This window comes from Trachemys scripta, chromosome 5 (genome assembly GCF_013100865.1).
Source record: "Trachemys scripta elegans isolate TJP31775 chromosome 5, CAS_Tse_1.0, whole genome shotgun sequence".
Lineage (NCBI taxonomy): Eukaryota > Metazoa > Chordata > Testudines > Emydidae > Trachemys > Trachemys scripta.
The window spans coordinates 110,707,576-110,720,650 of record NC_048302.1 but is presented as its reverse complement, the minus strand read 5'-3'; the positions used below and the strand labels follow the sequence as shown (position 1 = coordinate 110,720,650).

The 13,075-nt window shown below is 41.9% G+C and overlaps 1 protein-coding gene across 4 annotated transcripts in view; it reads left to right on the top strand.

Annotated features, from left to right (window-relative positions):
* The window catches only part of CC2D2A (coiled-coil and C2 domain containing 2A), a 118,255-nt gene that overhangs the window by 31,668 nt on the left and 73,512 nt on the right, over positions 1-13,075 (top strand). For all 4 annotated transcript variants that reach the window (XM_034771707.1, XM_034771710.1, XM_034771706.1 and 1 more), the window contains exons 9-12: positions 832-988; positions 3,295-3,431; positions 4,782-4,913; positions 8,187-8,396. In XM_034771707.1, the coding sequence (XP_034627598.1) occupies positions 832-988; positions 3,295-3,431; positions 4,782-4,913; positions 8,187-8,396 (636 nt within the window). The remainder of the gene's footprint in view (positions 1-831; positions 989-3,294; positions 3,432-4,781; positions 4,914-8,186; positions 8,397-13,075) is intronic.

Below are 13,075 nucleotides of genomic sequence, written 5' to 3'. Positions count from 1 at the left end.
ATCAGTAGGTGTCAATTTCACCTGAGGCTAATATTGCATGTTTATTAAAGAGACTGAAAAAAAATTATGACAGGCTACTTTTTCAAGACAATATGAAATTAGGATGACAAGACATAAAGGAAAAGTGATTATAGTTGATAATCCAAGATGGTAACTACAGGTCTGATTCTTCCACCCTTTCTCACATTGAGCAGTATCTTCCTCCACAAATTGTCCCATTCATTCCAAAGGGATTACTGGCAGACTAGTGTACTACATACTCAATGTCAGTAAGGGTGGTAGAATCTGTCCCATTTAACATATTTTTAGTAAACTGTACATTTTGTTAAAATGAAATGCAGTTTCTATTTCCAATACTCTAATATATAGTAACTTGCTAACATCTTGAGTAAACTGTGATGATATTGATTTTGATTATTCCAGTGTATGAATGTAAATAACTAGCTTGACCAAATACAGTACAGCCTCGCTATAATGCCTTTCATAATAATGAACCTTTGACTATAATGAACCCGGTCCATGGATCTCACCTTGAGCCCTGCTGCTGTGGCAGGGGCTGACAGCTCCAGCCCCCATCACAGCCCCAGGGCTGGAGGAGCTGTCGCCCCCGCATCCCCCACGGTGGTTCTCTTTTGCTATAACGAGCCCCTGGCTATAAAGAATAAATGGCTTGGATCCTGAGGGGTTCGTTATAGCAAGGATGTACTATACAGCATAATTTAAATAAAACCCATTTTTCTGTTTGCATGCAAAATTGTGAGATTGATGTCTTCCAGACCAGAATTTCATACTAAATAAAAGAACTAATACATTTTTACATATAAAATATAGGATGAAGAGGACTGCCTTGTTAATGATAGAGAAGATTTATTCATTATAGATCAAATGGCTCGTGATTTTCTAGTAGTAAAACCTGCAGATTACAAAAGCTATTCTGAGCGACTACAGAAGGAAAAAGAAATTTTGTTCACTCCAAGCATCCTAACAGGTATGATATGCATTTTTTCTTTTGTTGTTTAATTTAACTGTAATATAACATACTCTAACCTCCAATAGCACCTGTTATCTGAGGATCTCTGTGGTTCTGTAGGTACAGCCAGAGGAATCTGTGCCTGAGAGGGAGTCTTGAAGCACAGAGACCTAACTAAATTGTCTCATATATTAGACTTTCATAGAATCAGAGGACTGGAAAGGATTTCAAGAGGTCACGTAATCCAGTCCCCTGCACTCATGGCAGGACTAAGTATTATCTACACAATTCCTGACAGGTGTTTGTCAAACGTGCTCTTAAAAATTTCCAATGATGGAGATTCCACAACCTCGATAGGCAGTTTATTCTAGTGTTTAACTACCCTGACAGGAAGTTTTTCCTAATGTCCAACCTAAACCTCCCTTGCTGCAATTTAAGCCCATTGCTTCTTGTCCTATCCTGCCTGTCAAAGAAATCTATTAGGTTGGTTTGACATGATTTGTTCTTGACAAATCCATGCTGACTCTTATTTCTCAACTTATTATCTTCCAGGTGTCTGCAAATTGCTTGCTTTATTATTTGTTCCATTATCTTTCCAGGTGCTGAAGTTAAGCTGACCCGTCTGTTCCCCAGGTTGTCCTTATTTCCCTTTTTATAGTTGGGCACTATATTTGCCCTTTTTCAGTCCTCTGAAATCTCTCCCATCTTCCATGACTTTTCAAAGATAATCAGTAATGGCTCAGATAGCTCTTCAGTCAGTGGCGCTGGAACATTTTTAATAGGGGGGTGCTGAAAGCCAGCCTCCTTACCACCAACCCCCCCGACCTGACCCCAGGCATGAGGCCAGCAGCCTGAACCCCGGGGGTGCTGCAGCACCACCCGCACTCCTAATTCCCATGCCTAAGTCTTCAGTCAGTTCCTTGATTATTCTAGGATGTATTTCATCAGGCCCTGGTGACTTGAAACATCTAACTTGTCTAAGTAATTTTTAACTTTTTCTTTCCCTACTTTAGCCTCTGATTCTACCTCATTTTCACTGGCATTTACTGAAACTGAAACAAAAACATCATTTAACACTTCGGTCATTTCTACATTTTCTGTTATTGTTTTCCCCCTTTCATTGAGTAACTGGCCTACTCTGTCCCTGGTCTTCCTCTTGCTTCTAATGTAAGCATACAATGTTTTCTTTTTACCCTTCATGTCTTTAGCTAGTTTAATTTCGTTTTGTGCCTTGGCCTTTCTAATTTCGTCCCTTCATATTTGTGCTATTTGTTTATATTCATCCTTTGTATTTTGACCTAGTTTCCACTTTTTGTAGGCCTCTTTTTTGAGTTTCAGATAATTGAAGATCTCCTGGTTAAGCCAGGGTGGTCCCTTGCCATACTTCCCATCTTTCCTACGCAGTGGGATAGTTTGCTCTTGTGCCCTTAATAATGACTCTTTGAAAAACTGCCAGCTGTCTTCAATAGTTTTCCACCTTAGACTTGCTGAGAGTCACACTAAGCAACCTTAGGAGCTCGCTAACTTAGTGGTCATGTTTCCCAAAATCCAGCGTTGAGGCAGGAGCCATTGCCAAGTCCATTCACTGGGTCTGCTAAGTCCTCAAAAGCTTTTGCTTCCCAGCCTCTTTCTGTGAAGGAGGAGGAAGAAGAAATAGAGCCATCAGTCTCTCAACTCTTCTCAAACCCATTACCAGTATGTGCTAGCATTGGTATCTGGATCTTTCTCAATGTCAACATCTTTGATGTTGGTATTCTTGAGTTCTCAGTTCTGGGTGCTTTGCGTCAGACAGCTTCAGCTTTCAGTTGCCTCAGTGTTGGCGACTATATTCTTGATTTAGTGGCGAAAACAGACTGATAATTAGACCTGTGCTCCTTATATACACCCCGATATATATACCCGATTGTATAGAAAGGTGAGGAGTGAGGACGTAGTTAGTGTGGGTGTATAGCCCCAGTGGGTGCTGCTATCTAGAAAGTTTTGAGTTCATGCCCCAGAGTGCATGAATCAGCTATGCTGGGAAATAATGCAGGCTATGCCCAAAAATGAACAAACAACGTCAAAACACTATCACCAGTAGAATGTTGTTATAAATTTATATTATAGATTTGTCCTTATTATGGAATAAGAGCTGCTTTGGTTATGTACAATATTAGTTATTGCCATCAGGCAAATTTCACAGACAGCATTTTTAGGGTATTCCCTTTGCAGCAGCAAAATATCAATGTAGTTTTTAAAAAGCAGTATAGATCCTTAGAAAGCTGATAAATTATATCTCCAGTTATAAAATATCTTACATATTTGAATATTTGATTGCTCTTTAGTGCCTATGTCTCAGAAGGTGCCTGAAAACATGCAGCCGAGGTACCTAGAAGATGAGGGTCTTTACACAGGAGAAAGGCCCATTGTGTCACTAACTAATCAAAACATTCTAGAGAACAGAATATTGAGAAAGGAGCAGGTAAGTCACCACTACATTATTACTTGTGTCTGGTTCAGGTTCTTTTTATGTCACAAACAGGAGTGTTCAAAATTCAGACCCCTTCCTTATGATGTTTATTAATTTTTTATTTTGTTACCCTTCAGGTGAAGCATGAATAATCAGGTTAGCATATGGGCCACATATATTTAAAAAAATGGTCTGAGAGCAGTATCAGAATTTTGGAAGGTTTTTATTAGAAAGTAAGCATTTTGGGGGGAATTGGCAACAACGGAGTGCTTCAGGCCAGGTACCTCCCACCCAAACTGTATCTTTCAACAGAGAACAAAAATGTGTTTTCTTTGTTTCTGGCAATGTTCTGCGGGTATTAGTTCAATAACAGGTGAAATCCAAAATTATCTTAAAAAGGTATTGTTAGGCAATGTGGCCTATCAAATGGAGCATTGGACTGGGACTTAGAAGACTTGGGTTCTATTTCCAGCTCTGCTAATAGCCTGGTGGGTGACCTTAAGTAAGTCATGTCACTGCTCTGTGCCTCAGTTTCCCATCTGCAAAATGGGGATAATGATACTGAACTCTTTTATAAAGTGCTTTGCTATCTGCTGATGAAAAGTGTTATGTAAGAGCTGGTTATTGTTATTATTTATTAGAAAATTAAAGTAAATCAAAAGTGAGCACTATAAAATTTAATTTAAGATTTGCATAACATCTTGGTTAGACAGATTAAGAACATCAGAACAACCATACTGGGTCAGACCAATGGTCGATCTAGCCCAGTAACATGTCTTCTGACAGTGGCCAATGCTAGGTGTTTCAGCGGGAATGAACAGAACAGGTAATCATCGAGTGATGCATCCCCTGTCGTCCACTGCCAGCTTCTGGTACTCAAAGGCTAGGGACTCCCAGAGCACGAGATTGGATCCCTTACCATCTTGGCTAATAGCTATTGATGGACCTATCCATTAAATTTCTTGTAGTTTTAGCGATATCAGCAAGCATGCCATTTGCATCATATGCCTTGTCTGCATTAGCATGTTTCTTAAAATGTGCAGGGTTGGGAGATTAAGAAAAATGGTAGCATAGGGAGGGTTCAGGCAGGATCCTTAGATGTATCTGCTGCGGGTCTGGGGCTTGTCAGTAGACTGCAGTATACTCAGAATTTTCTGTTTGAATCAACTAAAACACATGGGGGATGCCAGTCACAAGTTACTCATGCTTAAAGTGTTTTGCTAATTTCTTCCTTAAAGAAAAAGATTTAAAAGCTAAATGTCTCCAGAAATGTGGGATCTTTTTTTCTGGAATAATAGTATAATTGCACGTCATTCCCATATAAAAGTTACAAAAGATGTTATCTCACTTTATTATTCATAGGGAAAAAGGTGGTTTGGAGATGATGGCAAACTCTTAGCGTTGCCTAGTCCAATTAAACAATCTTCTACGAGACCTCCAATATTTTCATTGGAGGAAGGCATAGAACCAGAACTTGAAACATTGTATAGAAAGGTAGGTTGCATTTCATATATGTCGTTACTGTGACACCATTTAATATTGGTTACTATACACGCAGGAATCCTTAACTATGAAATGTTATGACTAATTCAAGGATTTGTCTACAATGGGTGTCTTACACTGTTATGGCTAGACCAGTCCAAACCCCCTAAATGTGGTGTCCTCATGTAAAAAGTGACTTGCACTGAGTTGAGCTGTACCAGTTCAAGTGTCTTTTTACATTGGTGCAGCACATCTAGCCTAGGAGTTTGAACAGTGAAGCTGCATTGGTGTTGCTACACTTGTACAAAGAAAAAAATAATCTAGTGTGGACAGATTCAAACAGGCTCAGTTTTACTTGAGTGACTCTATTTCTTAAAGCTTTCTTTCCGTCTTTGGAAAAACCATGACACATTAACATATAACAAGGCTTTCACTTTTGTGAGATGAGAATTCTTCCAGCTGCTGCTGCGCTACCAGTCTGAAAGTTGTTCATCCGCTGGCCCTAGTGACAATTACAATTACACATAATTCTCCATCTAATCCAGTTCCACAGGTCTATTAATGGGCCTGCAATGCAGAAAGAGGCAAAACTAAATCTGCACTTCATTGACGGGAGGACTAACCATACTAATCTGGAGATGCTTTCCAGTCTCTGTTCTGCCTCCACAGTGCAGGCATGTTGGCTAGGGGTAAAATTGCAAAAGTACCTAATTCCCATTTTCAAAATTAACTTAGGCCCTTAGGAGTGTAAGTCCTGCTGAAATTCGGTGAGAAAGCTCATATGTGTCCAAGTCACTTTTGACAATGGGACTTCAGCTCCAAAGTCACTTATGGCCTTTTGAAAATTTTACTCAATATCTCTCCTGCTGCAGAGCTGAAACAAAGGCAAACCAAAGAAAATCAAATTAAAAAAAAGAAAAATGTAAGAAAACCAGGGCTCTTGTCCTCTACAATCCCTGAATTGATTTCAGGTTTGATTCTCTGAGCAAAAGGGGAGCATCACCAGTGCATTATTCCTTCCGGAGGGACTCTGCCTTGTCAGAACAGCTATATAAGATGGCAAATAAGTTTGTTGAGAAGACAAAGCATATGCTCATCTGGTTCTGCTCTGGAGCCCCTTGCTGAGTACTTCAAGTGCACATAGGCAAGCTGTGTCGACTTTTGTCAAAAGGTAGCCAGGGCATAATGATCAGCCAGGCCAGAGGTTTCCTTGGTCCCTCTCACCATGCCTGGAGAGGAGCAGTGCAGCAGCTGAAGTCCTCTTGGCTTTGACAGAGAGGCTGCCAGCTGCACTCCATCACCACCCACCCTAGTTGTGATGGTACTTGTACGTGGAATATTTGATCAGCCATCCCAGCTTCAGGCTCTTAAGAAGAGATCAGCTGAGGCCAGAAAGGAGCGCATTGTGCTTTTCTGCCAGTCCTGGTTGCAGTTGCTTTACTGTGAGGAATATCTGATCAGCCACTCCTGACTCCCTTTGGGCGGTGGAGGGCTGTTGCGAAGCAGCTGAATCTCCTAGAAGACATTGTAGACAGTGATAGGGGGATGCAAAGTCCAAAACACTGTCCCTAATATCCTTTCCCCTTGAACTCAAATCACAAATCTCACTGGGCCTGACAAACATGAGTATTCCCCTGCAGCATTATGGGGAAGCAAAGTGGCCTTTTCACCTCTTCTGGTCATACCAGTATAACTAGAGGGCAAGCCACGCCTCCAGAAGAAAGCAGAGCACACCCCAAACCAACTGACCAGGAAGAGATTTGGTGGGCTTTCCTGCTCCCAATTCAAGCTTCTCCGTATGGCTCCTTCAGTGCCCAGTCTGAGCAAAATCTCCAGTTCAGAGTCAGACTAATTCACTTTGCAGGCTGCGGGTTATTTGGCATCTCAAGCGTCCTTGAACTCAAGACGAATTCCTTGGCGCTTCCTCTTCCTGCCTGAAGCTATTCCTCCTCCCAAAGAGAAGCTGCCAAGCACTTGATGTTGGCCACATCAAGTTGTTTAGGAAATCTAAGGCCCTCTTTGTGTTATGTCACTCAACATCAAAGGGGTAGAAGCCTGTATCAAGGTGGATCCTTTGGGCCATTTTGGAGGCCCACAGAGTAAGGTCTGCCTTTTCCCTCTAATATCTGGGCTCATTTCCTAAGTCATGGCAGCTTCCTGGGCTGAAAATTCCTTATGAGAAAATGTGTAAAGCAGCCAATTGGTTTTCCCTGCATATGTTCACTGAGATCCATATACTGGTTCTGTGGACCCGAATTTGATGGTGAATAGGTAAGGCCTTACTTGAATTGTGGGATGATTGTCAAAAGAATGCGGCTAAGTTGCAGACAAGCCATGGAAAATTGCAGAAAAGTAATAATGGACCTTATTTGTGGCAATAAAGTCCATTATTATTATTATTATTTTCCGCTGTTGGCCGCCCGGGGCTAAGAGTGGGGGCTCTTGCTGTCGGGCGCATGGGGCTAACACCGGGAACATGGTGCTGATAGCAGGGGCACCCACTGTCAGCCGTCCAGGGCTGAGAATGGGAGTTCCCGCTGTTGGCCACCTGGGGCTGAGAACTGGGGCTGACAGTGGGAACACAGGGCTGATAACAGGGGATCCCACTGTCAGCCGCCCTGGGCTGAGAGTGCGGGTTCCCGCTGTTGGCCGCCCGGGGCTGAGAGCTGGGGGCTGGGGCTGACGACAGGAACATGGGGCTTGCATGTCAGAATAGTGGTGGAAGCCTAACATTGCGGAATCTGCAATATCACAAGTTAAGTAGGGCCTTACGAATAGGAGAATTTTTCTTGCTGGCTGAAAATTTCCTTTTTTCAAGAATTCAGATCCACAGATTCAATCTATCCTATTGTATTCATATGTTTCTATTTAACTAGTTTGGCTGTGCCTATTTGCTCTGCACTGGGTTTATTAGTGTTCTTGAGGACTGTTTTCCTAGGCAATACTTACCATGTAACTGTTAGACAAGAGTAATTGAAGTTATTGAGCAGGACATTCAGGTGAGTTTGCCATTTATGGACAGATCCGGTTCTGCCTTTTTTTTTTTTTTTTTAAACAGTGTAGTGTAAAAGATCTGTTGGTAGGTCTGTGGATCTGGATTCTTAAAGAAAGGATTTTTTTGATTAAACAAGACACATTTTTCTGTTCTAAAAACTCAGGTACAGGCACATTATGATTAGGTATAGACAAGTGGGTTATTGCCTGTCACATGACCATCTTTACAAGCTCTAATGCACACATCAGAATAGTCTTAAATATTTCACTCTTTTCTTTTCTTCATTTCAGGCAATGAAACCCATGCATGCCAACCAATATATTGTTGGATCTGGGGACTCTCAGGGACAGTATCAACTGGACATTGATATTTCTGGGTTAATATTCACTCATCATCCCTGTTTTAGCCGTGAACATGTTCTGGCAGCCAAACTGGCTCAGTTGTATGATCAATATCTAGCAAGAAGACAGCAAAACCTTACCAAACTCCTTACAGATAAGGTATTTTCATTGTATGCTCTAGCGTGTTGAGATACTCAGTAGCTAGCTTAAGGTTAAAACTGAATTTGAGTCTTCAAAATGTAGCAATGTAACTTCTAGCTTTGTGTCATGAATAATATATTTTGTTGAAAATAATCTTGTTTTTCTATAAAGTTTACCCCCCCCCCAATATTTGTTCTTTAACATCGGATCAAATGAATTTCAATTGAAAGCTGATTAAAATGTGTCCAACAGCATAGTGAAACATTACTCCATGTTCAGTGCAGACCTACCTGTTTAAGTTTATTTATTTAAAATAGGATCTCTAAAGGGATCTGAGATACAAGTCAGTATAATTGTTTTAATACAATAGAATTTACATAGCATCCTTTATACAGAGTATCAACAATGTTTTGCAGTGAATGGTAGATATGGCTTTACCGAGTTGTGTACAGTGTGACTCAGACAGGCAGAAAGGGAAAAACAGCATACAAAGATGGAGAAAGGTGAGTGAAGCTCAGTCTCAGTTCTAGGTGAAAAGGAATACGGTTATTATTTGTTTCCATTGTATTGACAAGAATTCCTTACCTTGACATTTTCAAGGAAAACAGTCATGTTTATAAATACTTGGTTCCATTAAAATAAAATTCCAGTTTCCAGCTTTATATCTGTGCTAAATATTCTGATTTTATTTATATATTGTCACACTTAATATATTTATCACCAAAACCTGGTGGTGTAATAAATGAAGACATTGGGGTATGAGAAGTTATTCCAGGCATGAGAATGAGAAGATTTAAGATCAAGCATGAGAAATTTAAGGCACAGGATAATGATTTGAAAAAGTTACAATCAACTGAAAAGAAGAATTGCTTGTCCCATTCTTGTTTAGTACTATTATCAAACTGATGCTTACTGTAGTTTTACTTCTGTTTCACCCACTGTGAGACGATGATGTAGAGAGGAGGGGTTTAGATTTATTAGGAACTGGGGAAACTTTTGGGATAGAGGGAGCCTATAAAGGAAGGATGGGCTCCACCTAAACCAAAGTGGATCCAGACTGCTGGCACTTAACATTAAAAAGGTTGCAGAGCAGTTTTTAAACTAAGAGGTGGAGGAAAGCTGATTACTGTAGAGGAGCACGTGGATCGGACAGAGACTTCTCTTAGAGGAGAGTCTATTGATAGAGATTCTCTAAGTTTTAGTCAGGAAGAGAGGATGGGAGAGGATAAAGTATGGGCCAGATCAGATGAGAAACATTCACATAAAAAAGAATCTGACACATCAGAAAAGGGCAGACAAATAAACAGTGAGAATTTTTTAAAGTGCTTGTACACAAATGCTAGAAGTCTAAATAGTAAGATGGGTGAACTAGAGTGCCTCGTGTTAAAGGAGGATATTGATATAATAGGAATCACAGAAACCTGGTGGAGTGAGGACAATCAATGGGACACAATCATTCCGGGGTACAAAATATATCGGAAGGACAGAACAGGATGTGGGTGTGGGAGGGGAGTGGCACTATATGGGTACATGTCACCTCAGGACGAAATGCAGAGACAACATTTCTCAATACTTTAAATGACTGCTTCTTGGAGCAGCTGGTACAGGAACCCACAAGGGGAGAGGCAATTTTTGATTTAGTCCTGAGTGGAACGCAGGAGCTGGTCCAAGAAGTAACTATAACAGGACCACTTGGAAATAGTGAACATAATATAATAACATTTAACATTCCTGTGGTGGGAAGAACACCTCAGCAGCCCAACACTGTAGCATTTAATTCAGAAAGGGGAATTATGCAAAAATGAGGAGGTTAGTTAAACAGAAATTAAAAGGTACAGTGACTAGAGCAGGGGTGGGTAAACTTTTTAGCTCGAGGGCCACATCAGGGTTGCACAACTGTATGGAGGGCCGGGTAGGGAAGGCTGTGCTTCCCCAAACAGCCTGGTCCCCGCCCCCTATCCACCCTCTCCCACTTCCCACCCGCTGACTGCCCCCCTCAGAACCTCCAACCCACCCTCCTCCTTGTCCCCTGACCGCCCCCTCCCAGGAACCCCGCCCCCATCCAAACCTCCTGCTCCCCGTCCCCTGACGGCCCGACCCCTATCCACACCCCCGCCCCCTGACAGCCCCCCCCAGGACTCCCACTCCCAACCCTCCCTGTTCCCCATCCCCTGACCGCCCCTCCAGAACCTCCGCCCCATCCAACCACCCCCTCCTCCCTGACTGCCTCCCAGGACCCCCTGCTCTCTTACCTAACCCCCCTGCTCCCTGCCCCCTTACCAGCAGCAGGAGCTCGCAGCCACGACACCCGGCCAGAGCCAGCTGCGCTCCCCACGCTGCCCAGCGGGAGCGGCGGGCCAAAGCGCAACCCATGCGGTGGCATGGCTGCGGGGACAACAAGGGAGGGGCCGGGGACTAGGCTCCCCGGCCAAGAGCTCGGGCCAGGCAGGACGGTCCCGCGGGCCATAGTTTGCCCGCATCTGGATTAGAGTGAAATCCCTGCAAGCTGCATGGACACATTTCAAAGACACTATAATAGAGGCCCAACTCAAATGTATACCCCAAATTGAAAAATACAGTAAAAGAACTAAAAAAGAGCCACCGTGGATCAACAACCATGTAAAAGAAGTAGTGAGAGATAAAAAGGCATCTTTTAAATAGTGGAAGTCAAATCCTAGTGAGGTAAATAGAAAGGAGTATAAACACTGCCAAATTAAGTGTAAAAATGTAATAAGAAAAGCCAAAAAGGAGTTTAAAGAACAACTAGCCAAAAACTCAAAAGGTAATAACAAAATGGTTTTTAAGTACATCAGAAGCAGGAAGCCTGCTAAACAACCAGTGGGGCCCCTGGACAATCAAGATACAAAAGGAGCGCTTAAAGATGATGAAGTAATTGCGGAGAAACTAAATGAATTCTTTGCTTCAGTCTTCACGGCTGAGGATGTTAGGGAGATTCCCAAACCTGAGTCGTCCTTTGTAGTTGACAAATCTGAAGAATTGTCACAGATTGAAGTGTCACTAGAGGAGATTTTGGAATTAATTGATAAACTTAACAGTAACAAGTCACCGGCACCAAATGGCATTCACCCAAGAATTCTGAAAGAACTCAAATGTGAAATCGCAGAACCGTTAACATGGTTTGTAACCTGTCCTTTAAATCAGCTTCTGTACCCAATGACTGGAAGATAGATAATGTACACCAATATTTAAAAAGGGCTCTAGAGGTGATCCCGGCAATTACAGACTGGTAAGTCTAATGTCAGTACCGGGCAAATTAGTTGAAACAGTAGTAAAGAATAAAATTGTCAGACACATAGAAGAACATAAATTGTTGGGCAAAAGTCAACATGGTTTCTGTAAAGGGAAATCATGTCTTACTAATCTTTTAGAGTTCTTTGAAGGGGTCAACAAACATGAGAACAAGGGGGATCCAGTGGACATAGTGTACTTAGATTTCCAGAAAGCCTTTGACAAGGTCCCTCACCAAAGGCTCTTATGTAAATTAAATTATCATGGGATAAAAGGGAAGATCCTTTCATGGATTGAGAACTGGTTAAAAGACAGGGAACAAAGGGTAGGAAAAAATGGTAAATTTTCAGAATGGAGAGGGGTAACTAGTGGTGTTTCCCATGGGTCAGTCCTAGGACCAATCCTATTCAACTTATTCATAAATGATCTGGAGAAAGGGGTAAACAGTGAGGTTGCAAAGTTTGCAGATGATACTAAACTGCTCAAGATAGTTAAGACCAAAGCAGACTGTGAAGAACTTCAAAAAGATCTCACAAAACTAAATGATTGGGCAACAAAATGGCAAATGAAATTTAATGTGGATAAATGTAAAGTAATGCACATTGGAAAAAATAACCCCAACTATACATACAATATGATGGGGGCTAATTTAGCTACAACTAATCAGGAAAGAGATCTTGGAGTCATCGTGGATAGTTCTCTGAAGACGTCCACGCAGTGTGCAGCGACGGTCAAAAAAGCAAACAGGATGTTAGGAATCATTAAAAGGGGGATAGAGAATAAGACGGAGAATATCTTATTGCCCTTATATAAATCCATGGTACGCCCACATCTTGAATACTGCGTACAGATGTGGTTTCCTCATCTGAAGAAAAAAGATATACTGGCATTAGAAAAGGTTCAGAGAAGGGCAACTAAAATGATTAGGGGTTTGGAACGGGTCCTATATGAGGAGAGATTAAAGAGGCTAAGACTTCACAGCTTGGAAAAGAGGAAACTAAGGGGGGTATGATAGAGGTATGTAAAGTCATGAGTGGTGTGGAGAAAGTGAATAAGGAAAAGTTATTTACTTGTTCCCATAAGAACTAGGGGCCACCAAATGAAATTAATGGGCAGCAGGTTTAAAACAAATAAAAGGAAGTGCTTCTTCACACAGCACACAGTCAACCTGTGGAACTCCTTGCCTGAGGAGGTTGTGAAGGCTAGGACTATAACAGGGTTTAAAAGAGAACTAGATAAATTCATGGAGGTTAAGTCCACTAATGGCTATTAGCCAGGGTGGGTAAGGAATGATGTCCCTTGCCTCTGTTTGTCATAGGGTGGAGATGGATGGCAGGAGAGAGATCACTTGATCATTACCTGTTAGGTTCACTCCCTCTGGGGCACCTGCCATTGGCCACTGTCGGTAGACAGGATACTGGGCTGGATGGACCTTTGATCTGACCCAG